Raw genomic sequence first — 27,974 nt, forward strand, 5'->3', positions numbered from 1 at the left:
AACTTGCCGAGGAGACCGGCCGCCGTCGGTCAAAGCACAGAAGATGGTACCAAAGACATGAGAGGCTGACCGGCAGTGTGAGAGAAAGAAGGGGTTGTAGAAAGCCGTACTCGACAGGGATTCATGCTAATTTGTGCTGAATGAGACGGGCATATGAAGAGAAGTGCTTCTCCGCGGCGGCCGCCGGTGTGTGTGTGTGCAGGCATGCGTTCGCGAATGATCCGAGTCGTTCAAGTTGCTGTCGCACACAATTCCGAAAAGTCAAGAAACTGAAGAAACCGGCAGCCGAGGAAGACATGAGACAAGGTTGAAAGCTATGTAAATGCAGACGGGAAGGAAAAGGCAGAGACCTATGAATGCATGGGTGACGCTCAGGAAAACAGGCACGACAACCAGAAGCCTGCGAACCGAGTTTAACCCGATGATGTTTCATGGGCGGGGCAGAGTTCTCGAGCTGCCTTCGTTTCTTTCTGATGTCTCAGAGTAATCAGTTAGGAGGAGCGGCATTTTTAATCTCTGGTGTTAATGAAGCTAGCTGAAAAATGAATTGACTTGTGAGGGAGTACCTATCTCTCGACCGATTTGCTTTACCTCAATTTAGTCATTTTGTAGTCCCTTTAAGGCCATGAACCTCCAAATGTTTACTTTCCTGAAGTGAAATACTATTCAAAAATATTCAGAGCTTTAGAGTAGTGCTATGCACTTCAATGCCTCAATCAAATGCCGTATTATTCGCTTCAATATTAGAAATTTTCTAATATTTCCACAACCTTAACATTTTCATTTCAAATAGATAAAGTTTTGTTTTCAAGTTCCATTATTCAATAATGGCACTATTGAATAAAGTGCTCAAGGCAAGCTCTTTTAAACATTTATTTGGCCAGGTTCGTGATTTTCCCACAAAAATATAGTATGCATAATGTGTAGCATGCAACTGCCTAACAACTAATGTGTTCCCGCTTACAGCATTTTGCTTCATTGCTTGAACCATAACCATAACCGTAAACCTTAACCATATAACAATGGGTGTACAAAAATGCAAAATTCGTGAAAACGACAAGCACCCAATCCTTGTCCCCCCCGCAGCTGGTTCTGCATGGTTGCAGGTTCAATTTGCTGGTTCACAACAGAAGAGGACATGTGCGATTCTAAAATGGCGAGTCTTTGGCTGCTGGTGAGAAGCAACCTTGCACAGACATCGCGGTGTGGCCATTCTCACCTGGGCTCTTCCCCACTAATGTCATCATCATCATCAACCCCCTGCAGGGCATCTCCTATAATCCTCCAGTCAGCCCCATGGGGACTCAATCTTCGCACATCTACTGGGAAGGATCACGTGACAACAAGGGCGATGTAGAACCAACATTACGGCTACAATCCTGGCTCTCCTTGCCCTCTCAGCAGGCTTTGTATTTTTTAATTTTTTGCCCCGCCTGTCTGACGACCCGGAGGCATGAATAGGGGAGTGTGCGCATCCTTGCCCTCTCTGCAGGCTTTTTCTTTTGAACTTCTTTTCCTTGCCTTTCTGAGACCGGATGAGGTGAATGGGGGAGTGGTCGCCTGGCGTTCGTGATGGCTGCACACTCATTGTTATAAAGAAAATTATAGGATCACTGACCAATTCAAAGTTTAATGAGTTTTCATTAAACTTTGACTTTGTCAGTGACCCTATAATTTTCTTTATGTCACCACCTAACCAGACGATGTTTCTTCGAACTCTTGATTGCACTCATTGTTCAAATGTATTTTCTTTACTTCCCTCCCCTCCTCCCTCTTTTTTGCGCATGCTTATTGGAGAAGAGGTTTCGGAGGTGCTGTGCACGTGCTGAAAAGCTCACTCTCTGTTTTTTGTGGATTGCATATCCTTATTTCACTGATCTGCACAGAATTAGCGAGCTGTGCTGGCTTGCTCACACTCATCCTGGCGCGTGCGGCTCAGCACGTACACATCGAATAACTCAAACTTGTTCATACTAGGCAAGGTAAGATGGCGCAAAGTCATAACTCAGCAGGTGGCTTTAGTGGGCAAAAGCTTATTCCCCCAACTCCAGATGGGAAGCTTGGTGGCGAAAAGAAAAAAAAAAAAAAAGGTAAGGGAGCGGTGAATGCTTAATTAGCATTACCCTTCTTATTCTCTATTCGTATCTCCTTGTGTACTTTCATGCACTTCATTTCTCATTGTTTCATCACTCAAATTTGCTGAAAAGCCGCCCAGGAACTTTGACTCGCTCTTCGCTGAGTCATTGTTAGTTATTTTCATTTTTACATTCTTTTCATGACAGCCACTGCGTGGCCTGCCCCTCCTCTCCACTACCTGGGCCTGGGCTCGGACTTTTCGCTCTAATACATGGAATGAAACGTGAACAAATATTTCATCGAATCGACCATTTTATTTTCACTGGTCCGCTTTGAATTTCATTGCATTCCACGTTAAAATATGCCAATTTAATTGTTACTTCCTCATTCTATGTGCCAAGCTTACTTTTCTTCCTGTTTTACTGACGAATTAATTTTGGCATATGTAATGCCCAAAAATAATTTTCGACGTCAGTAGAGAAAAAACAAACTGCCTTTTTGCGCAAACTGATAGTTCCCTTTCATACTGAGTGTACAAAGTACCACGCGCGAAGAGCAGTGTCAGAAATCAAGCGAGCACAGCTCGAGGAGGTGGCACACCTATGTGCTTACTTGCTTTTTGCTTTTCCTCTTTTCATTTACAATGGCAGGTCGTCAAGGCGAGTTTCTGAAATGAAGCAGTAGCAAAGTATCTTTAGGGGGAGGGATGAAGAGAGTGATACCCCCGAGTCTCAAGGCTGCCCATCTGCGGCAGTTAAGAAAGGAGGGAAAAAGTAAAGGAAAACCAAAATAGCATGCAGAAGAACCACAGCCCCCAGCACCGGAGCGCCAGTTGCTAGTGACCAAAAAAAGATCGCTAAAGGAAAGTGTGCAGTGGGCAAAGATGCGTCCCCACCCGGTTCTCAAAGTGGCAGGGAAAAAGTTCAAAAAGAAAAAACGTATTGAGAGGGCAGGGAGGATCAGATTGGCAATACGTAGCCGTGACGTAGGTTCTACATCACCCTTGTTGTCATGATCCTCCCCAGTTGACGTGTAAAAACTGAGTCCCGGTCCTGTGCTAGCTGCACCCACTTGACCCCTACAAACTTCTTAACCTCATCTGCCCGCCCAACTTTCTGCCGCCCCCTGTTACACTTTCCTTCCTTTGGAATCCAATTTGTTACCCTAAGCGACAATCGGTTGTCCTCTCTGCACACTACATGTCCTGCTCATGCCTATTTCTACTTGATTTCCACTAGAATGTCATCAACTCGAGTTATTTCTCTGATCCACTCTGCACATTTCCTGTCTCTTAAAGCTATGCCTACCATTTTCTGTTCTATAACTCTCTGCGTTGTCAACTTAAGTAGAACCCTTTTTGTTATCCCCGTAAACAAAACAAGTGTCTGTTTTTACTCTGCCAAAGAACACACCCCAGGGCAGGCACTGTTATCAAAAAAAGGGATCAGGAGGAGGGTTAATCACCTGCGAATAGGTGACCGCAGTACCGCTGGCGGTGCTGTAATAGGCAGCATTGCCAGGGGTGTACATCGCCCCACCGTCCGTGACGCTGTACACAGGATAACCCGTCCTGCACACAAGGAGAGAAACATTTGCATCACAAGGACAAAACGAATTTTCTATAGAAAAGCCTTTTATCCTTTTTGCCACTGAAGTAATATCCCTGAGAAAATGCAAACATTTCAAAGGCGCTAACCACATTTCACAACACACTGGAATATAAGCAAATTCGACCCCAGTAGAAAATGCAACCAATGCCCAGCAAACACACTTAAAGCATGCCACCACCCACTGCAGGGGCTTACACTAATACAGGGTAACAGTGTGAATACCCCCTTCAAGAGATGGCCATTCGTTTTAAAACATACAGTCTCCGACCCATTTTCCGGACCTTCCGGAGGCCAAAAAACTGTCCAGGCCAACAAAATGAATGCACACTAAAAACATGACTTTATTTATAAAGCAGCTTGCACAAATGGCCAATCTGTTTCTGCAGGAAAGTGCAAAAACGCTCAAAGTGGTGCGATGTTCAAAGAGGACACTGGCAAATCGCCGCTCCCATGCGACTGCATCAGTGGCTTTTTCTTTCTCCCATGGCAGCAGTGTTTAGTTGGGACACACTGTGCATTGCAAAATGAGGTAAATCCAGAGTCTTAGTTGGCAGAGAGCACTTTTTGGAGCACTAGACAAACGCACAATTTTTTTTCCTCACACTCATGCCACAGCAACCCAAGCTGCTGGCTCTCTTATTCACAGCTGCAAGCAAGTCGTGACGCATCATCATGTGACAGAAGCACAGTTGTGCTGACTGGCCCATCCTCCATGGGGCAGAGCTCCATTGCCGACCCACCTTCATCAAAGAAGAAGTCCAAAAATCGAACGAGAAAAGTTTCAAACATCTGAAATTTTCGTCGGTGTTATACACTGGCTCTATGAAGCATGTGATGGTGATGTGGCAGTCTGACTACAGTAGAAACCCGCTGATACGTTTTTCATGCGTCCGTGAAAAAAAATTAAAACTGTAGGAGCCGGGAAATAGGACAAATTGAAAAATGACAGGTGCAGGTAACTGAACACTTTTATTGCAGCGCTAGCACTGAAAAAAATCGAGCAGAGTTGTCTGCCACATTTTCTCACGCCCAGCAAGTCCAACATGCTTTTCAAGCACTTGCACTGCCGTACGGCTCTCGCGATTGTCTCGAACATATCTCCTCAGAATGTGTAATGAGCTGCAGCTGACGTAAAGGTTGGCTCTGGAAGCAGCCTCTTCTTCTTTGTAGCCACTGTTCTCATCAACACACTTGGCCACAATCTGGTCAACGGTCAAAAGCTGAAGTGGGAAAGGCATCGTCAACAGAACCGTAATCGCTTTATGCGACCCTGTTCGCACCAACGGACTCCATACCCATGTCGAGTTCTTTGTACTCCTCCATGGATCAGTGCTCCACAGTTCCAGAGTCTTGTGTGCAGTCCGCACTGCCACACACTTTTCGAAACAGTTTTTGGCCATTGCAACATTGACAGAGCCGAATAGTGCGTGGCATCCAAAATTTTAGTGCCAGTCGGCTGCTGCCCACATTCCCCATAGGCAAGGGACCACTTCATGATGCACTTTCTAAAAGTGCTTCATGTTTTTGATGATGCATGCCAGCATCCAAGGGTTGAAGGTGGATTGTCATGTTGGGCAAAAGGTACACCACCTTGATGTTCTGTAGTGACGTGGTATCCTTTGGAAGCACGAAGCAAAGTTCAAAAAAAAAAAAAAAAAAAAAAGGACTTTTTTGTTTTGACAGCTTATCTTTGAGTCGATGTACAACAGAAATTCTTCAAAAATTGCACCCACCATCCATGCCTTACTGTAATTTTGTAATTTTTGTAGTGGCAGGGCAGGTACTGGATATTTTTCAGGCAACGAGGGTTGCGAAATTTTTCGATAATCCCCGGCTTTATCATCTCAGAGCTGTCCAAGTTGCAGCACAACAGCATGGTGAGGCATTCCTTTTCCCACCATGGTAAGCGTCGGCATCTTTGATGACTGCGCCTTGAAAGAGAGGCCCGCTTCGTCGGCATTTACAATGTCTCTAGGCTCATAGCCACCGTTGATAATGGCCGCCACAGGCTTAAAAGGAAGGAAGGGGACTCCGCCTTTGCCATCCAGTCAGAGAGTGACCTTGCTCTGCTAGCCCAATAACTCGCCGCAAAATGAAATATGAAATCAAGTACACAAATTACTACTTCTACATCAAGTAAATGGTTGCCTCGACCTAAATAATTTCTCTCCCCTACATATTAATGTCCGAACTTTACATAACGAGTTTGATGACTTCTCATATTTTGTCAATAGTCTGCAGCACAATTTTGATGCTGTTGCTGACTTTTCTGAAACTGCCCGGATATAATCCTTGTTTCCTGAATCGCCCTTCTCGTATAGGGGGTGTTGCCGGCCTTAATAGCAAAGTATTACCCGAGTTCTCTCTTATGACTGTGAAATGCTCGATCGTGCTGAAGATTGCGGACAAAATGGTTTCTGTTGTTTACAGGCCGCCATCAGGTGACCCAGATAAGTTCTTAACACATCTTGACAAATTTCTTGATTTTATCTCTGAAGTTGAATACTCTGCTATTATTGGTGGTGACCTCAACATCAATACACTCGAACCTTCTAGTACAAATCGCCAGTTGAATTACAGTACAACCTCGTTAATTCGAAGTCATCGGGACCGCGAGAAATCTTCGAATTAAGCGGGTTTTCGAATTAACCGAACACACCAAGAAATAAGACTTAGGCAAAAAAATTCGTTGCAGGAACGTGTTACCTTTATTCGGCATATTTTGAATTACTACTGAAAGTAATCAGAGATGCTGGTTTGCCGCGTCCGGTAGTTTGCGGCTCCTAAGGTCATGCTTTCGAGTTGGTCAAATAGACGAAACATCTCTGAACTTCCACCGCGGCACTCAACAAAACTGCGGATAACGTTCAGCGATCCGATAACTTCACCAAGAGCAGGTGCTCGGGGAGGCTCGTCGGTGTCGTCGTCGTTATCGTCGCTGTCATCGCGCATGTTCGTACCAGCAGTGATCTCACTCTCCAAGTCAGAGTAGCCAGTCTGCTCTTCGCTCTCAATGTTGACATACTCGGCGAAGCCGACTGCGTTGGACTCATCCTCTGCGCAGAGCGCATTGATGCGGTCGCAATACTCTGCTCCTTCTTCGTCAAGAGTAGTAGTACATGGGTGGTCTGCATCGGCATCAACAGTGCTTTCACTGGAAAAACCAGCGTGTTCAAAACACCGCCTGATCAATGTGGGCTCCACTTGTTTCCAAGCGTACACCATGAGGCATATGGCTCCGAGGAGGTCGATGGAGTACTCCTTGCCATTGTCGTAGCAAAGTTCTTTAAAACGGCAAAACCATCTATTGCTGCACTTAAATTCCTCGTGCCCAAGTTGTAGAGCTAGGTCATTGGCCTTCTCCCGCAGTAGCGTTCCATTGACGGGAAGGTGGGCAGCGTTTGCTTTCTGCAGCCAGCGAAGCAGAGCAGCTTCCACATCTTGATACGTGGGAGCCCGCACTCGTGACCGCTTCGAAGAATAGGTCTTGCCGTAAGCCTCTAGTATTTTTGACTTGTTGCTCAATATTGTGGACAACGTCGAGAGGGGCACACCATGCCTTTTGGCCAACTCGGTCTTCGTACAAGCGCTCTTGCCTGCTTTCTGGATCAAGCAGAACTTCTGCTGCAGCGTTAAAGTCTTGTACTTTGGCATTTCTGCACTGCTACGGTCACAAAGCTAGCACTTCTGCACAGTCCCGCCCAAAAAAACGGCACAGTAGCCGACCCCTAACCACAGCGCACAACACTAAGAAATGGCGCAGGCGAGACCGGCGCGGCGGTGGTGGTGGCGTACTTTCAGCGTCGGAGGCACGGGGGAAGAGTGGGCGAAGCACACCAAGGGATGGAGTGGGGGCGAGGTCACGTGATGAAAACCGGTATGCCCGCCGTGTTGCAGTGAAGCACGTCTTCTCCTCTGCAGGCGCGTGTTTCGGCGGTGCGCGAGGCGCACTGTGGACCGATTTTTGTGCAGAGAGTGCTCCGGCTGGGGCGCTTCGCCTATAAATCATCACCATAACTATGTGGCTTTGCCTCGCGGCTCCGTAGGGCCGTCGTTTCGCCGGGTTTGCGGCGAAACATGGATCAGGCATTGCCGCATAGCAGTCCAAATTTTCGAATTAACCGGGCTGGCGCAGGCCGCCTGTTCGAATTATCCGGCCAAATTTACATTGGAAAATACGGGACCGCAGAAAACCTTCGAATTATCCATGATTTCGAATTAACCGAGTTCGAATTATCGAGGTTGTACTGTGTACAATTGCTTCCAATGATTTTACAAACCTTATCACTACACCCACAAGGTAACACCGACTTCATCCAGTACAATTGGCCTTTTTATAGTGGACACTGTCTCCCTCAACACCGACTTCATCCAGTACAATTGGCCTTTTTATAGTGGACACTGTCTCCCTCGTTATTTCTGCTGGTACTATTGGTGGCATTTTCGTGTCTGTGCCACATGGCTGCCCACCAAGTTACGCACACCCTAATAGTTTTGCTTATCATTGTATAACTGATGTGACACCTGCCCGATTTCACAAGTCTGTACGCATTGCAGACTGAAACTGTAAATGTCAAAATGATGAATCATAAGTCTTCAAACGTTTTATGTCCACTCGGAACCCTGAGCACCCAACAGCTTTTAAAAAATACCCCAACAAGTAGCGAACTGCGAAGATTTAAATCTGCCTACCAGTTGCGTATCCTCACTAGCAGGAAAGGTCCGAAAGCATTTTGGAAACTTTTAAATGAATTGTTTCTAAACAATAATAAAAATACACACTTGGGCCAGCTTGTGATCAATGGCTTGCCCTATTCCCGCTCTTTGCTGGCAGAAAAATTCAATAACTTCTTTACAAGCTTTAGACTGAATGGTTCCACAGTGGACGATCTTCAGTTTCTCTCAAATGTAGGTTTAGAGACTTTTGCTTTTCATCTAACAACCAGTAAGAAAGTTTTTAGCGTTATAATGAACCCAAAATCGACAAATTACACTGATTTTAATGGCTTCCAAATAAAACCAGTTAAATTTGTTGCAGATCTCTTAGCACCATGCTTAAGCTACATCTTTAACTTGTCACTCACATCAGGAATATTTTCTGCCCAAATGAAATACGCAAACATAACTGTTATTTTTAAAGGAGGTGATAGATTAATGTGGAAAGTTGGGCGTGTTAGTCATCTCATCCTTGTCCGCATCTTTTTTGCACTGGTTTTCTGAGAAGTGATAAAAACAAGATGACAAACTATAGGCCAATTTCTATTGTTCCTGTGTTTTTAAAGGCTCTTGAAAAAAGTAATGCTCAAGAGAATTGATGGGTTCTTCTTTAAACATGCCTTAAAGGTATACTGAATAAAAAAATTGCCGCCGAGATTTTCAGCGCAGATGGTAGCTATCGCATTGGGAGTGACCAAAACAATCCGCTTTATGAACAGAAATGAGCGGGGAGTAAGTATTTTAATGAATATTACTCAAATCGCTGCACCTAGCGGGCTCCTGTGAAAGCTCTGACAAGACCGGATATCACGTCACAAGTACCTGCCTCCCTAGCCACCCCCATTGCGAGCGGTCACACCTGTTCGTTTTTTCTTTCCCCCGTGGCACTCACAAAACGCACGGACGGGCGTGATTTTTTTTTTTTTTTTTTTTTCTGCTCGTATTCCTGCGCACAATTCAGCGTTCCCTCCCAGCGCGCCAACAATTGTCTGCAATACACGCCCTCCTTACGCGTCCCCCTCTACCTCCCTCGTATGCGGCATTCCATACTTCGCAGAATTGTGCACGGCGTGACGCAGGGGAACCGACACTGCGTGTAGCCGGTCAACTAACTTCATGTGCGGTGGCGGCGGGATCGCGGGGCTATGACGTTGCTGAGGGTTGATGTGACGTCCCACCCGCCGGCTCACAGTTGGGAGCACGCTGCCTCCCACCCAGCAGCCGCTCAGAAAACGTAAAAAATACAGCCATTCGCTCAAAACTAACCTGAATTATGCGTCCGTACTGGAGTAATCATTTCTTAATAATGCAATTGTGGTGCTTTCTCAATATTCCTGGATATTTGTTCAGTGTACCTTTAGGCCGCCTTAAAAGCAAACATGGCCACTTGTCACCTAGGCCCGCTTGGGGAGCCAGTTCACGACGTATCATGCGGGAAGGTGCCCAAAAATCACGACGTCATAGCAGATTTCTAATGCATGGAACCCTATGGGAGTCATGCCAGGACTCGACCACAGGAACGTAGCAGCCAGGAAAACACTCGCGAACACAACAGCTACCATAACAAGCGGTCCGAAAAATCGGTTGATAACTGTATTGGCATGATACTGGTGAAAACAGCATACAGAGGATGCCTCCATTATACATACTACATAATGCAAAAAACTGTGCACTCCCTGCTCGGTGCGACAAGGAGCGGAATGCAGCAGGAAAGAATTAGAGGAGCTATTTCAACTTGGAATTAAGGGGTGTTACCCAGCTGCCCTTGTGGCTCAAATTCTGTACACAAAGGCAGCATGAAAACGAGGCATGGTGACTGCAAAGAATCCTCACAATCAGTGCCAAGAAACTCTTTCAAGGCACACATGACTGGCACCAATTCTTGCACAATGGGAGCCCTCTGATAGCATATTGCACCATGCCTACATTACTCGATGATTTACAGAGTGAAAACACACCAAGCAAACCCAGTGCACGCTCAAACAAAAGCACAAAAGACGTTGCACAAACAACAGCCTTTGTATTATTCCCTGGCCTCTTCTGATTACTCCGACAGACACTAAGTTGCGATGCTCTCCAGTACGCTTTATCATCATCTGCATACTCCTTAATTGAATGGGCACAGTCTCCTCAGTTATGGGTCAATCACACGCAAGGGGTTGAACGTGATGCGGAACCTGACAGGCTGCTTGGTGGCAGAAGATGGTGGAGGAGGCAGACCAACTTCTCCCTGCGACTTCCGAACCTCCGTGATCACCAATGCGGCACTGGACGGAATATGACGCCATGCAGGGGCTATGCACTGCCGCTGATCGAAACTGAAACTGACAGTGGGGGAAAAAAAAAAGTATGAAATAAAAATAAACAAGGAGGCCTTCACTTCATTTCTTCACACTCTGCACTACCTTCCACAGTTTACAGTCACTGACCGTTTTTTCGGACTTGAAGGGAACCGGGAAATGGTCCGAATAATCGAACAGTCCAAAAAATCCGTGAACTTGAAAAAAAAAAACATTCTGGGAAAAATCATTTTTAAAAATCGCGAACGCTGCTCCCCGTGTTTCATTTATATGCAGATAACAGGAAGTTATAGCGCGATCTGTGACTGTGGTCGCCTTCCGCGCGCCACCCATGCGCACATGGTTGTGCGATTGTGCTCACAGCACTTACACTGGCTGGTGCAGACGCGGCAGGTGTGCACGCCTACGGGAAGCATGCAACTCGCTCAAGGCGGTCACCGCATGCGCAGTGGTTCCCCACAGAAGCGGATCATGCTTAAGATGTAACCATTATCCTGTTTGAATATCTTGGCCAGTCCTGCTTTCGTCATGTCCACGCCACTTCACGACGTACTGCGATGCAGTTGATCGTGCCGCGAACGAATGCACGCGCCGAGCGAAGCAATAACATTCAGTTTCCATGGTTAACGACGGTAGACAAGACCACAAGATGGAACTTGCAGGAAAAAAGCGTGCGGAATGAGAGCCCCCATGAGTCCCAAATGCACCGTACCTCCTCCCCTTTCACCATGGGTGGCACCGTCAGAGCGAGCCGCAGCCGACGGTGCTCACGTTCCATTTTCAATCCGATTGAGCGCTCTTTGTAGGCTGTCACGATGAAAAGGTCGAGCTCTCACTTATTGCTACTGTCTCAATTAAATGCATGGCGACAATGAACAGAGTCAAGCCAGTCCGTCCGAATGACTGCTTCGCCTCATTTTCACGGCCGTGCAAAACCGCTTGTTTGCGAAAACACCCGCTCCTATCTCGGTGATGCCGAAAAAAATGAGCCTATGGACAAAAAACGATCTCTACAGTATTGTTCGCGCCAAATTTCGCTGGAAAAATTGAACTCTTGGACACCATAGGGTCTGAAATATCTGTCGTGAAAACGTACACCCTCCTATTGGGCGTGTGACAGTTCCTGAATAAAGTCCGAAAAATCGGTCGGCTACTGTACTTTAGCTCGTTCTTTCAAATGTGCGGCATCAAATGGTTATCTCCTTCGATTTGAACGGCTGTGATGTCACAGATGTGAGCCATGAAAAAAAAGTTGCGAGCCTGTCTCTTTTGCGATTCTCTCAAGCAGGCGATGTGAATTAAGACGAATGACCTCAGGTTAATCTCACGACGTTCGTTCATCTGTTGAAACCAAAGAGCTTGGAACAACAAGATAAACTATTTGCTACCTCTTGTTTTCCAATGTGCTGCACATGGTTTCAAAGAAAGGACACACTGCTAGAAACTGTATGCTCCTTCCAATGGGGAGAGAGGCACTCACATCTGCCCGTTAGTGGCTGTGTAAAGACCTGGGTCGCCAGTACTGTCGACGTATTGGACATACGTTGGGTGCACCGCAGAAGTCGGCTGAAGGGTAACAGTGCCAGGAGTCTGTCCGTCAGCCTCGGCCACTGTTCAAGAAGAGAAAAAAAAATTAGAAAACCGTACGCAGCTCTCCCAAAAGCCAGCCCAACGAGACAACTGTTTTATCACTCCCTACATTAAGCTTCATGCTTTCTTCCTCATTTTCAATTTCCTTTTATTTTCTGCGATGAAAAATTAAGTCCGTTACAGTGACTTACCGATTTTTTGGATCTTCAAGGGTCCGAAAAAGCATCTGGAAAACTTAGCAGTCCGAAAAAATGAATTCACACTAAAAACATTACTTGATTTACCAAGCGGCTTGAAAAACTGGTCAGTCAATTTCTACGCGAAAACCGCGGAATGGTCGGAGCAGCACGATGTTGAAAGAGGTGGCGGACACCGAAAAATTGCTGCTCCCATGTGACTGCTTCAGCACCTTTATTTTTTCTGCTGCATGAAAAAAAGAAAAAAACTAGCAGTGGAGGCCGTTGTGGCTGTCTCCGCAGAAGCGGTGGAAGTCATCAAGAAAAACGAAGCTGCCCCCCGAGCGCCAGCAACCGCATGGAGTTGCAACGCATCTTGGAGTTGGCTCTCTCAGAGATTGTGCCCTGACCAGCACTTTCTAAATAAGCAGAGCTCTACTAGAGTCCAGCCATGGTTGTGCTTAGCAAAATGAAGCAAAATGAGTGTCTGCTGTCACTTTTCAGTGCACTAGGCAGATGCACAATTCTTTCTTTTTTTCCCCTCCACGCCTGCGCATCGCTGTCTGCAAGCAGACTCGCCACCCACATCGCTGGCTCTCTTGCTCACAGCTTCACGTAATCCATGACGTAATGGTCACATGATAGAAGCACAGCCGCACAAACTAGGTCATCCTCCATGGAGTGGAGCTCCGTCACTGCCCCATGGTGTTTGTGTGAATTCGTTTTTTCGAACTATACCTGGTTTCCAGACGCTTTTTCAGGCACCTCCTTGAGGGTCTGAAAAAAAGGTCTGTGACGAAGTTACTGCCATATGGTAGATAGACAGGAAAAGTAGAAAGGTAAGCTTGAAAATCAATCAATCAATAAAATCAATCACGATTTTAGTCCCGTGTTTTTTACCGTTATATTTTAATGCTTTTACTTGCCTTTTTGGCTATGTATATATCTGTTTTTACCGGTTTTACTTTCCGTCCCGGCTTCTTACACCTTGGTTTTTATCGCTTTTAGTCTTTCCGACCTTTCACCTTTTTATCGTTTTTACTCTTGGACGTGACTACACTATTTCGGTGATTGTGCAGGATTACATTTGGCCACACCCCCCTCTTTGTATCTTATATATGTGTCCTGCTTCGGAATAAAATTTCAGTTGTTAGTCAGCACCTGTGTCTTTGTTTCCTTTCCTTCGTATTTCGTCCCGTTCCTTGCGCTGTTTTATTTCATTATACTAAGGTAATGTTCAACAGCCTCGGGAAGGAACAGCAGTTTGCATTAGGTAGCGAAGTACTGGAAGTAGTAAGCGAATATGTCTGCTTAGGACAGGTACTAACCGCAGATCCGGACCATGAAAAGGAAATAACAAGAAGAATAAGATTGGGATGGAGCGCATTTGGCAAGCACTCGCAGATTATGACTAGCAGCTTACCGGTATCGCTCAAGAGGAAAGATACAACAGTTACATCTCGCCTGTACTCACCTATGGGGCTGAAACGTGGAGGCTAACTAAGAGAGTTTTACTTAAGTTGAGGACAACTCAGAGGGCTATGGAACGAAAAATGGTAGGGGTAACATTAAGAAATAGGAAGTGTGCAGAGTGGGTCAGAGAAATAACTCAAGTTACTGACATTCTAGCGGAAATTAAGAAGAAGAAATGGACATGGGCAGGACATGTAGTGCAAAGAGAGGATAACCGATGGTCGCTTAGGGTAACAAACTGGATTCCAAGGGAAGGAAAGCGTAGCAGAGGGCGGCAGAAAGTTAGGTGGGCGGATGAGGTTAAGAAGTTCGCAGGGGTCAAGTGGATGCAGCTAGCACAGAACCGGGTTAAGTGGAGAAATATGGAAGAGGCCTTCGCCCTGCAGTGAGTATAGTCAGGCTGATGATGATGATGATGAAGATCACGCCTGATATATCACTTCGGACTGAGCCAATGTGAGGCGTCCATGAAAGGTTTTCATTGAATACTATCCCCAAAAATTTAACAGATGAAGATTGTTCGATGGGAATGTTCCGAAAATATAAACTCAGGTTTATAGGCGGATTGGCTCCTTTCGCCCGGAAGATTATGCATTTAGTTTTACTGGTGTTTAACTGTAGTCTATTCGACGAAACCCATGAATTTAGTCCTGTTAACCATTCGTTAGCATGATGAAGCACCTCTGTTAGATCGGTGCCTGGAAAAATCCCATATATAAAGTTAACTTTGAGTCATTTCTTATGTTTACAATATCGTTTATATATAATAAAAACAATGTCGGTCCAATCTATCCATACTCTGATTTCGCATGCACGTATACTGATCTCTAGAGGTTAGGCCGCTTTTTATCAATGAGCATGCGTTGCTGCGAATTCCGTATGATGGCACCTTGGAATGTTCAGGTATGCAAAAACATATATATATGCGCAGTAAACAGGCACTTGTGTTTTTCGTCTCCACAGAGATGTGACAATGTAGATTTTTGCTTTTCCTGCCCTTCATGTTCCTGTGGCCTGGTGCAGTCTTTCGGTTTGTGATTAAGCAAAGAGCTAATTACTAAGAGGAAGCCGCATTTAGAATGCCTGTAATCCATAGCTTTTACACTGCGCATGACAGTTGTAAATAAAATGTACCGAGAAAAAGTTTTTGCCTTTGCTTCCGTCAGTATTTTAATTGTGCCCTTCTCTGGTGAGATTATCTTGTAAGGATTTTTTTTTCTCATCTTTATTTATTCTTTGCACTACTTAAGGAATACATATTTAAGGCATCTGTTTAGGCTTACTTTCTTGGAAGCGTGGGCTCGCTCCGGGCCTGGTCCATGTAAGCTTCGGCCGAGCCCAGGCTGGGCTTCAAACAATGGGCTGAAAAATTAGGCTCTATTCTGTGCAATCCTTACAAGGGCCCAAACTAGCAGCTTGCCCAGATGTTTCCAAAGTGAATAATATTGGGGCTCACATCAGTGAGGAATGAAGGAAAACAGGGTCACCTGCAACAGCGATGAAGTGTGGCGTGCCATTGGTGGTGGAAACTTGGACAACTGTCGCCTGTGGACTTGTTTGTGGTGGAGACGTAGAGGGTGCCACTGGCTGGGCAGTTGCCGTGGCAACCACCTGAAAAACAACAATTTCTCTCTTTTTAATGAATACAGCATGTGCAATGAAGAAGGAATGGAAAATATGCGTGCAGGCACTCAGCCGAGGCTGCCTATTATGACCATTGGTCTAAAGGTGAAAACCAGAGCAAATGCACATCAAGTTTTTAAACAGCATTTAGCTGAAATACTGCACAAAATGGCTTCAAAATGCAAAGCCTGCAGACTCCCATGTTTGGCACCCTTTATTTTGAGCATGAAAACATGCTCTTTCAACTCGAAAATATAAGAACATGTGAGGAGGTCTCATCCGCTGTGTCAAACTTTGCGGGTCTGGTTCATTCTTGCTTGGTTTCAGGGACATGGGGTAGCCGCATAGTTCTGGGCCACACTAGTGAACAGATGAACCTATTCACTTGAAACCTTCGTGCACTGAAAGAAAAGCAATCACTTCTGCCCATCAGCACCACCGCAATACAACAAGTAAATGTTTAGGTTTTGTTGTATGGGAGTCTCAAAAATATTTATAGTTTCGAATGACTCAAATGTTCTTCCAAAGCATTGGGAGCACCATAAAAGTGGACGCACCACTTGCGCCGCCTGCGCCACCTGTGTGGCGGCGGCCTGCGTCTGGGAAGCCGCGGTGGTGGCCGGCTGGGAGACCTGCGGGGGCGAGTTCTGCTGGACATGGCTTGAGCTCAGGGGCTGCATTTCCGCAATGAAACCCTGAGCTTCCATTGGGCCACTCCTGGGAGACAACACGGCCATTATTTTACAAATGCACCAATACAATTTTTATTCCTATGGTGACAGCAAATCCATAGCAAATATACTTGTTTTCAGGAGCCAGACCTGTCCTTGTGCTTGGCTCTTATTGGTCTTGTGCCTGCACCCATATGTTACCATAGGAATGAAGGCATACACCGAGAATGGAAAAGTTAAAGTTAACACCTCACCCCCTCTCGTGTCGTGCAACACTGTGTTCCAAACACAGGAGGTAACAATTAGAAACTGTATATTCAATCCCAGCTGTGGCAGCCACGTTTCAATGGACATGAACCATTAGGAGCCCGTGTGCTGTGCAGTGTCAGTGCACCTCAAAGAACCCCAAGTGGACAAAAATTATCCAGAGCCTTTCACTATGCTTTCCCCCAGTTGGAGCTTTAATTTAGCCTTTCAAACTTACAGGCACACAGTGTAAGAAAAAATAATATACACCAGAAAAATGCATTACACAAAGCACATAAAGCAGACAATCATACATAATCAGCCTGTTTGCATAGACAGCCTGCAACAAAATACTATGTTGAATGTTCCGTACACGTGCACACCGTTACTACAGCAAATGCGATGACCAGGCATAGAAAAGTGAAGTTAGAAGACTAAAAACAAAATGATGAAGAAAACCAGACATATGAAACACCTGTAAGCAAACAGAAGGCTCTCAAGCCATGTGACAAAGAATGTTGTCTCTTACAAGTTTCTTACAATGGATTGTAGAGTTGGGGCATTCTGCAATTTCAGCATGAAGTGCATTTCACTCGCTAACTCTCCTGGGGAAAAAGGAGTTATTGATTTTGCAGCTCACTTCTCTCACTTTTTTTTTTTTAATCATTTCTATGCATGGCCCGCCAGATAACTGGTTCAATATAATGCCAAACTTCAGAGTTGTTAACTGCAGAGGATCTAACTCCACTTTTTTTTCACAAGTGCTGTTCTTGAGTTATTACAAATCTAACTGATTTGTAATAACTCTATTACAAATCTAACTGATTTTTTGCTAATAGTACTTACAAGTTTAGCACTCTTCTTACTGTATGGATCTCATACAACCGAAGCATATTCAAGAACTGTCCTTACAAAACTTTTGTAAGCTAAGAGCTTAATATCTTGATAGAAGACTGCCGTAAGGTTCTGCTAATCAAGCTTTTATGTTATTCGCATGTTGATGACAGAGGGTCTCAATGGCAGAAGGGCATCAGTGACAAACACAAGGTTCAACTGAAGTTAGTACAATTACTCGCTCTCAAGTTTCATGAAAAGATAAAAAGAGTGATGTAAAAATTGATTTGCTGTAAATAATCTCTAAAAACAGTGGCGTATAGGGCCTAAAAATTCCTTTGCGATGTATAAGAAGCTGTACAAAAAATCAAAAGGACATGTTCTCAAGGAGGAGAACACGGCTCACGTCGATAAGAAATTTAATGCAGACCGCCTAGTTTCAATAAAAATTTCAGAACATTTTGGATTCGTGGATTTTGGAAATGAATTGGTGTGCAGGTATTTGGTTCATATGCAATGCGGGAAAGCAATGCCTTCTTTCTAGTTCAAGTTGCAAACATGATTAACAGTAAGCCAGTCCCCACATCTCGGACAGTGTAGTGTGGTGAAGAAGAGTGTTAAAAAATATGAATGTGTTGTATATGTGTGTCCTGTTCTTAATGCACACAAAGCTGCTTCTTTAAATCTGTGACGTTTTTCTGCAGTGTACCCTTGGCTTTATTGTATGTAGTGTGATGTACCGTTCTTGCCATTGTTGTCGAATCGTGTTCCTAATGTATGGCTTGAGGTCTTGATGTGGTACCAATATCCGCAGCGTTTCGGGGAGCAGCTGACACTGCGAGTCTAACAGCAGACTTGCTGCCCGCTATGCAAAGGTAACCTGGCAGCCAGAACTGTGCAATTTGTAGTTTTGATTTCTGGGCAGACATGAGGCTATTGAATAGGGAATTAGAGTTCTTAAGCCCTCTCTAAGAGGATAGGGCAGTTACAACACTTATTCAGTCTGTGTAGATGACAGATGTAGGTATTTCCTTTGCTGTGATGAGATTTACGGCTAATAGGACACCATAACATTCAACAGTAAATATACTTGTGTGTTTGTGCAATGTTTTTGACTGTGAAAACTGAGGTCCATCTGCTGAGGCTATTGGAAGCATCAGTGTAATAATCACTGCACATGTACTTTGCTTGAGGTGACATAAAAAGCTGCTGTAATTTAAATCCATTGTCATCAGCCCACCTAGACAACTTGTTAACACCTAGCTGAATCTGTCATTCACAGATGACCAAGTTGCAGGATTGAAGCCAATCTGGACATCGTCAACATAACAGAATAAGAAATGGTTCTTGGGAGCATGCTTTTTAGAGAGTTCATTTTGACTATGAAAAGTGTGCAACTGAGAACATCTCCCTGAGGAACACTGTTCTCCTGTATATGCTGATTTCAGTATGAATTGTTGCAAATGACCAGCGCTGCGACGAGGAACAACAACGAAAGAGGAAGGACAAGGACAGGCGCTACTATAAACTGAAAGTTCATTCGAAGAAACACAGGTTAAATACTCGCAGAAGACAATCGAAGGCACATGCGCTTCACAGATTCTGCCTAGGTATATCCAGATATGAAATCTTACAATCTTGGATGCTTACCAAGATGAGCTCATGCACGTGCCACTGTTCTTGTGAATATGATATGACTCTGACAATTCCCTAGTCAATTGATCTTTGTGTCTAAACTTAATCTTGGTTTTATTAAAAAGCGGTAGGCATTTTTTCCTACTAGGCACATTGGACCCACTGGGTTTGTTCAAATGACAGTCTTTATAATGAAGAGCCAAATTGGATGAAGGGACACTATTCAAAGAGGTGTTACGTTGGCGCAGGCACGTATTAATACATTTGCTGATTTGTCCTATGCAATTTTTCCTGCATTTAAAAGGTAGTTGATACACAACCCCCTCTTTCCATAAGTCAAAATGCAAATCATGGTCCATTTGGCACACAGTTTTCCTTGTACTTCTTTTTTGTTTCTGATCTCTAGCCCTTCTATCAAAAACCGCACAAATTTTACTTAGCTTATTAGGAACCGAAAATAACACTTTAACTCCATATCTAGTACTGCCGATTTGCTTAAGCCTATGGTATAACCGATGGATATACGGGATCACTGCATATTTGATGAAGAGGCATTCATTTCAAAGTGTGGTGTATCTGTTGGCTCCTTTTTAGAGCTATTGTCTTTTTATCTTAAATCCACATTTGTTGAATGGGAGGGTAGACTATTTATACAAACATCTGGGGTGTGCATCAGCTCAAATGTGGCTCCAGTTCTTAGCAACATATTTCTCTCTTACATGGACAGATCCGTTATTGACAAATTAGACAGATATGTCAAAAAAGTATTCCGACATGTAGAAGATTATCTGGTTTTTGTTGTTTACTGCCCGAAATCCAGCTTGGTGTTGGTATTCAAGAAAATGAATAAGGTGACAATTTATCATTTTTTCGTGCAATAGGCCATTTTTTCGAGCAACAGGCCAATAAGTGTGGTTCCTTTTCCGGGTTTTAATATTGGGATACTTCCTTCCACACTTTAGGAAAGCGTCCTGTGGTCCATATCAACACACATGAAGGTGCCTGAGTATGCGATGTGGTCAAAACCTGCTGCTCTGTTCTCACACGTACCGTCTTCGGCTCTTGCAGGGAGAATGGGCTGTTATGACCTGTGCAGCTCTTTTATCATGCATGGGCTCTTATTCTGTGCCGCAAGAAGAAATCTGCATAGTGTGCTGAGCTCAACATGACGTTCACCAGATTCACCACTGGTGCTGACAAGGGGTTTCAGTGAGGTGCTATGTCCTTTGAGTGCTCTTATTCTGTTGTAAACCTTGTGTGCATCAGAATAAGAATTCACAGATGAAAGTAATGATGCCCAGCTTTCTCGAATGGAAGTACATCGAACACTACTGCTATTAGTTTTTCAGCTGTAGGAAATCGGCATAGCTTCAACCATGCTCTATTTTGACTTTCACAAGCAGTCTTCCACCAAGGACTGTTTCTTTCGTGGTTCGCTCAATGTTTGTGCAATGCATTTTTCTGCAGCCTCGATAATGTGTGATGTGATCGAAAGCTGCGTTTTGTCAACACCTAAACCAGCAATTGATGAATGGGGCATGTTGAGTGTTCCCATTTCCCAATCAGCTACATATATTTTAAACTTTTTAGGATTAGTGATGCTTTTTTATTCCCTGCATACTTTATGACGATCGGAAAATGGTCACTTCCGTATAAATTGTTAATAGCAACACATTCTGTGGCTGCCAAGAGTGTGAGGGAGCTGATAGCTAAATTTATGGCTATGGAATTTGAAAGAAAAAAAACGTTAAGGCCGGTTTACATGGAAGTGAGTGAGCAAACTGAGCGACAAGCGGCAGTGACACAGCGAAAAATTTCCAACCTGTTGCAACTGCGTCGCTCTCGCCGCTGCGACAGCTTCGAACAGGTTTTTGGACCGCTGCCAGACTACATTGGATTGGATAATGCGTACCACGACAGGGATATCGAGGATACAGAAGTGTGGCATGCGCTGGGTCAACTGCGCACGGGCACAGTGTCTAGAACGGACGGAATAACCAATAAAGTTCTCCGAAATCTGGACCTCAAATCGATCTTCGCCCTAACGGAATTCCTCAACCACCACTGGCAATCAGGCATCCTCCCACAAAGCTGGAAACATGCCAAAATTACTTTCATACCTACACATGAGAAAAAGATAGCACTAGAAAATTTGAGGCCCATCACCCTGACCTCTTGTCTGGGAAAACTCATCATCATCATCTTCAGCCTGACTATGCCCACTGCAAGGCAAAGGCCTCTCCCATATTTCTCCAATTAGCCCTGTTCTGTGCTAGCTGCATCCACCTGACCCCGTGAACTTCTTAACCTCATCCTCCCCCTGCTACGCTTTCCTTCCCTTGGAATCCAGTTTGTTACCCTAAGCGACCATCTGTTATCCTCTCTTCGCACTACATGTCCTGCCCATGCCCATTTCTTCTTCTTAATTTCCGCTAGAATGTCAGTAACTTGAGTTATTTCTCTGACCCATTCTGCACGCTTTCTAGCTCTTAATGTACCCCTACCATTTTTCGTTCCATAGCCCTCTGGGTTGTCCTCAACGTAAGTAGAACCCTCTTGGTTAGCATCCACGTTTCAGCCTCATAAGTGAGTACAGGTAAGATGCAACTGTTGTATACTTTCCTCTTGAGCAATACCGGTAAGCTGCTAGTCATAATCTGCGAGTGCTTGCCAAATGCACTCCATCCCAATCTTATTCTTGTTATTTCCTTTTCATGGTCCGGATCTGCGGTTACTACCTGTCCTAAGTAGACATATTCACCTACTACTTCCAGTGCCTCGCTACCTAACGTAAACTGCTGTTCCTTCCCAAGGCTGGGAAAACTACTTGAGCACATTATTCTTACTAGGCTCCAGAACTACGATGAGGACAAGGGTCTCCTCCGGGACAAAATGATTGGTTTCAGGGCGAACTTATCTACCCAGGATGTTATGATTCGTCTTAAAAGGGATGTTATCGACAGGGACAGAAACAAGCATACCAGAGCTGTCCTGGGCCTTGACTTAAACAACGCTTTTGACGTCTCACAAAGAATCATCCTTGAAAATCTAAGTAGTATTAATCCAGGCATCGGAACATGCAATTATATCAGATCATTTTTGTTTAAACGCACAGCCGTCATAACATTAGGAAACATAACATTCGCCCCAATAACGTTAGGAACACAAGGTACATCGCAAGGCTCGGTCCTCTCACCATCTCTCTTCAATTTGGCACTTGTATACTAGCCGGGTATACTAGCCGAAATTCCAAATTTGCACCGCACCTTCTATGCTGATGGTATCACCCTCTGGACCAATAAAGGTAACGAGGGTGAAATCGAGGAAACTCTGCAATTGGCAGTCGACCAGGTAGAAAATTACGCTGCACAAGCAGGACTCACTTGCTCGCAGCCTAAATCAGAACTCCTCGTCATTCGAGGTAAGGGGAGAGGTAGGCAGGCACATCAAGATTCCATACCCATTACTGTTAAGGTTAACGGACAACCCATACCAGAAGTCCAGACACTGAGAGTGTTGGGTCTCTTCATTCAAAGTAATGGCAAGAATGCGGAGACGATTAACAGGCTTTCGCCACTGCTCATCAGACAATCCGTCTGATTAAACGAATTGCCAATAGGAGAAGGGGCATGAGAGATAAAGACCTGTGCAGATTAGTGCAGGCATTTGTTCTTAGCCGCTTCACCTACTCAGTGCCCTACTTATGCCGCAGAGAAGACCAAGCTGGAGTGCCTCATCAGACAAGTATTCAAAGCGGCACTAGGGCTTCCTCACTGCACCATCTACAGAAAAATTTCTTCACCTCGGCATTCACAACACACTCAAGGAACTTTTCGCGGCCCACATCACCACACAGATGGCGTGGCTGACAAAACCTAAAACAGGCAGAGGCATCCTCAGCGCACTGGACGCAAATTCAGAGCCAGAAATAGATGAACCCAGAGATCGACCCACACCAATCAGGAAGCGGCTTACCATTAAGCCTCTTCCCAAAAACATGCATCCTATACACCACGAGGGTAGGAGGATGGCCAGGGCCCTGGCTCTTCATAAGACTCATAAGCACCAACCGGGTGTTATCTATGTTGATACGGCTGAGTATGCAGTGCCAAAAAGAGCATTTTATTTATTTATTTATTTATTGATTCATTCATTCCTTCATTCATTCCTCAAAGGTCCGGGGACATTACATGAGGGGTGGGCTATGAAATTTAATATGAATACAAAATATCTTCGATGGCGGTTTTGTATTGGCTGAAGTTGGTGATGGCTGCCACTTCGGATGGAAGGCCATTCCAGTCTTGAGCTGTTTTCAAGAAAAAAGACATAATATGTGTTGGTGCGTGCTTTCATTGGCTAGACAGCGTTAGGGTGAGAGTTACGAGAAATGCGATGAGCACATGTGATAAGAGTAGTTTCAGGATCAAAGGTGTGATAAAATTTGTGATATAAGGAAAGACGAGCGATCTTGCGGCGACAGGCCAATGTAGGAAGGTTAAGCCGAGATTTAAGTGCGGAGACGCTGGTGTGATATGAATAGTCAGAACAAATAAATCTTGCAGCACGATTCTGGACAGATTCTAGAGTTTCAATAAGGTTAGTAAAAGAAGAATCGTAAGCAGCGCATACAGGACCGTACAAATGTTAAGTAAGCACGCAGTTTTATTGAAAGGGGTGCTAAGGCAAGGTTACGGCGTAAGTAAATTTAGCTAGCTGAATTAGTTATATGGTAAACATGTTGCGACCATCAAGTGGATGCCGAGATATTTATAGGAGTCCACTGATGTAATAGGGATATTGTTAATTGTATAAATTGCGTCCAGGCGATTGCGACGGCGGTGGAAAGAAAGAAGAGAGGTTTTAGTAGAATTTATCGACATTAGCCAAGTGTTACACCACTCTTGGATGCGTAAAAGGTCTTTTTGAAGCTTGGTAACATCGGATGGGTTAACTAATAGACGATAGATGACACAGTCATCAGCGAAAAGGCAGATTTAGAACTGATGTTAGAGGGCAAATCATTAGCATCGATGAGGAATAAAAGGGGGCCTAAAACAGTGCCTTGGGGAACACCAGATAAAACCGGGGAAAGACATGACGAATGAGAATTAGCGTGAATGAATTGACAGCGGTCGAACAAGAAAGCACGAATCCATTCCACAACCAAAGGATGAAGGTTTAAGCGTGAAATTTTAAGAATGAGGCGTGCATGAGAAACTTTATCAAATGCTTTTTCAAAGTCAATGAATATGGCATCCGTAGGAATGTTTAAATCAAGGCATGCATGTATGTCGTTAAGGAAAATAACTATTTGTGTGTCGCAGGAATGGCCCTCGCGGAGGCCATGTTGATTAGGATGAAAAACGTTAAGCGATGTTTGAAACTTGGCAGTATGGGAATATATTACATGTTCTATAATCTTACAGCAAACGCTTGTTAGGGAAATTGGCCTGTAAAGTGGTGATGATCGGTTACCTTTTTTATAGACTGGAATGACCTTCCCGATCCGCCAGTCACGTGGTGGCGAGGATAAAGAAAAAGACTGCTGGAAAATGAAAGATAATATGGCACCGCATATAATTTTAGTAGGATCAAGCAGGGTTTCGGAAACGTTACTCTACTATCGATCATATCCATACCATCAATCAGGTGATAGAAAAATGCTCGGAATATAACCAGCCCTTATACATAGCATTAATTGATTACGAAAAAGCATTTGACTCAGTTGAAACCTCGGCGGTGATACAGGCATTGCGAAATCAGGGGGTAGACGAGCCGTACGTGAAAGTGCTGGAAGATATATATAGTGGCTGCACAGCAACCATAGTTCTGCATAAAGAAAGTAACAAAATTCTGATAAAGAAAGGTGTTAGGCAAGGAGACACAATCTCCCCAGTACTATTCACAGCTTGTTTAGAGGAAGTATTCAGAGACTTGGAATGGGAGCAGTTAGGGATAAGGGTACATGGAGAATACCCCAGTAATCTGCGATTTGCTGATGACATTGCCTTGCTAAGCAACTCGGGGGATGAACTGCAAATAATGATTGATGACCTAGACAGGAAAAGTAGAAAGGTAGGCTTGAAAATCAATATGCAGAAGACTAAGGTAATGTTCAACAGCCTCGGGAAGGAACAGCAGTTTACATTAGGTAGCGAAATACTGGAAGTAGTAGGCGAATATGTCTACTTAGGACAGGTAGTAACCGCAGATCCGGACCACGAAAAGGAAATAACAAGAAGAATACGATTGGGATGGAGCGCATTTGGCAAGCACTCGCAGATTATGACTAGCAGCTTACCAGTATCGCTCAAGAGGAAAGTATACAACAGTTGCATCTTGCCTGTACTCACCTATGGGGCTGAAACGTGGAGGCTAACCAAGAGAGTTCTACTTAAGTTGAGGACAACCCAGAGAGCTATGGAACGAAAAATGGTAGGGGTAATGGTAGGAGTAACATTAAGAGATAGAAAGCGTGCAGAGTGGGTCAGAGAAATAACTCAAGTTACCAACATTCTAGTAGAAATTAAGAAGAAGAAATGGACATGGGCAGGACATGCAGTGCGAAGAGAGGATAACCGATGGTCGCTGAGGGTAACAAACTGGATTCCAAGGGAAGGAAAGCGTAGCAGGGGGCGGCAGAAAGTTAGGTGGGCGGATGAGATTAAGAAGTTCGCAGGGGTCAAGTGGATGCAACTAGCACAGAACCGGGTTAAGTGGAGAAATATGGGAGAGGCCTTCGCCCTGCAGTGGGTATAGTCAGGCTGATGATGATGATGATGAAGATGATTCTTCAAGATTTTCGGGTTGATGCCATCAACGCCGGCAGATGACGAATTGGGCAATGATTCTATGATTTTTACTATTCCATTTTCTCAAAGATGATGTTGTCCATAGAAGAGTTGTTAAAACACGGGAGTTCAGGAAAGTTATTGAAAGATTCTTGAGTGAATACAGAGCAAAACTGCTCATTTAGGATACCTGGAACATCTGAGGCGGAGTATGGAAGCCCAGATTGATCAGTTAATGCGATTGTGCTAGATGTAGGAAATAGTTTGCCAGAAGTGCTTTGGGTTATTATGTAGCAAGTTTGGCAAGGTGTGTGAAAAGAAGTGACCCTTAGCTTTGGCTACTTCGGCGTCATAGTTGGCAGAGACAGTGTAGTATTTATTCGAAGTGTTTGCTGTGTTAGTAGCTTTAGCCGCGCGGAATAATCGTTTCTTCTTGTTGTTTAATCGTTTTAGTGTTTTATTATACCAGGGAGAATTGGGTCGCTCTGTTATAGTGATAGTAGGAACGTGTATATTGATAAAGCGGTGCGTTTCTGACTTAATGAGTAACCAGTTTGCTTCAAGTGAGCGAAGCTGAAAATCGGGGGTAAAGTTTTCAAGGAAAGCAGCTAGGTCATTGTTAAAACTGTTGTAATCACCTTTATCATACAGCGTAAATGTTTTCTTTATCTTTTTGGTATTCTGCAGATGACACGAGAAAGTAGTATGAATCGCAAGGTGAGAGGAGATCGCCAAGTTCTTCTAGATAAGTTATAGGAGAAAAGCTACCCGATTGTGATGTTATTACCAGGTCCAGAATGTTAGCAGAATGATTTGTTATTCTAGTTGGACGACTTATTATTTGTTCTAACCCAAAATTAAGACAGGTCTGCACAAATTCACTATATTTAATTTTCGAAAGCGTGGTTGCAAGATCGGACCATTTTATAGAAGGAAAATTGAAGTCCCCGAACAATAAGATCGGAGCATTAGGGTACAGGATTGTTAGTCTGTTCAGAGCATTGTGAAACAGGGTATTAAAAGAAGAGTCATGGTTAGGAGGACGATAACAAATTCCAATTTGAACACGAGGGTAGGTACGATCGGAGCAAAGCCAGACCATTTCCAGGGGGCATTTACTTGTGAACAATGTAACAAGCGATCAGTGGCTATTAGAACCCCCCCCCCCACCTCGCACTTCTGTGCGATCAGTTCGCAAAATATTGAAGTTGGAAAGAGAGGGTAATATTTCAGCGTCATTAACAGCAGAAGAAAGCCATGTTTCGGTTAACAAAACAATATTCGCAGAATATGAATCAATCAAACTGCATAAAGCATCACATTTAGGAATGACACTACGAATATTAGTAAATAGGAAAGATAACTGGAAACGGTGGGCTGGTTTTGGACTGTGTTTCTGATGGAGCAGTTGCTGGGTGTCCTGTTAGACTACAATGTTCTTGGTGTGATCGAAAATTGGTGTGTTTTGTTTAATGATGTCATCTTGTCATGTCATATTTTAAATGTCAGGCCGTGACTTTTGGCATAATCATAAAGGCGCTTACGAGCTACACGGGTATTGGATGAATAGTCCTCGGACACGCTGTAGCCAGTATCTTTAAATTTGCTATATACCGATAGCACCTGGTCTTTATCTTTAACATGAAAGAACTTGACAATGATAGGACGGTTTTTACCGGAATGGGCGCGCTCAATGTTGCGAGGTTTGATGGGTAAATTTAGATGCTGGCTGCAGTGTTCGATTATAATTTTTTTTCGGAATCTTGCCGCGACTCTTTACGTGCATCTTTTAAGCCGTAAAAAATTAGACTGTTCCTTCGTCCGCGATCTTCAGCATCGTTCAACCTGGCAGTCAGTTTTGAGATTTCAGCTTTGAATTCGGTTGTTGTGGATTTGATATCCTCGACTTCCATTTTTATTGAAGGGAAAGAAGTGCAATCTGCTTCGATTTTTGAAGGGCGAGTGTTTACTTCGGTGAATGCTTTTTCGTGGTCAGATAGTGATGATCTAATGGATTTCAGCTCTGCAAACATGCTTGACTGTCCGGCCTGAACTTCTTTAATTGCTTTTAGCAGATCTGATGTCGACGGCTCTACGTTATCAGGAGGCCCTGGGTTGGTCTCAATATCCCCAGCTTTCAAAAGCAAGTTGAAAATCACACATGAACACTCATATACAATATTACATGCGCAGTGTGGGCTTTGCAGCACGACTGTGCATTTAGCATATAGGG

At 44.3% G+C, this 27,974-nt stretch overlaps 1 protein-coding gene across 7 annotated transcripts in view; it reads right to left on the bottom strand.

Moving 5' to 3' along the window:
* The window catches only part of LOC146180427 (DNA-binding protein RFX2-like), a 158,142-nt gene that overhangs the window by 119,908 nt on the left and 10,260 nt on the right, over positions 1–27,974 (bottom strand). For 4 of the 7 annotated variants that reach the window (XM_084576023.1, XM_084576019.1, XM_084576018.1 and 1 more), the window contains exons 2-6: positions 16,122–16,281; positions 15,429–15,552; positions 12,183–12,312; positions 10,580–10,726; positions 3,541–3,646 (exon numbers count right to left, since the gene is read on the bottom strand). In XM_084576023.1, coding sequence (XP_084432149.1) covers positions 3,541–3,646; positions 10,580–10,726; positions 12,183–12,312; positions 15,429–15,552; positions 16,122–16,271 — 657 coding nt within the window. In that variant the 5' untranslated portion in view covers positions 16,272–16,281. The remainder of the gene's footprint in view (positions 1–3,540; positions 3,647–10,579; positions 10,727–12,182; positions 12,313–15,428; positions 15,553–16,121; positions 16,282–27,974) is intronic. The other 3 variants (XM_084576024.1, XM_084576022.1, XM_084576020.1) reach the window with 1 other exon arrangement.

Source organism: Amblyomma maculatum, chromosome 8 (genome assembly GCF_055883805.1).
Source record: "Amblyomma maculatum isolate TAMU_Amacu chromosome 8, ASM5588380v1, whole genome shotgun sequence".
Taxonomy (NCBI): domain Eukaryota; kingdom Metazoa; phylum Arthropoda; class Arachnida; order Ixodida; family Ixodidae; genus Amblyomma; species Amblyomma maculatum.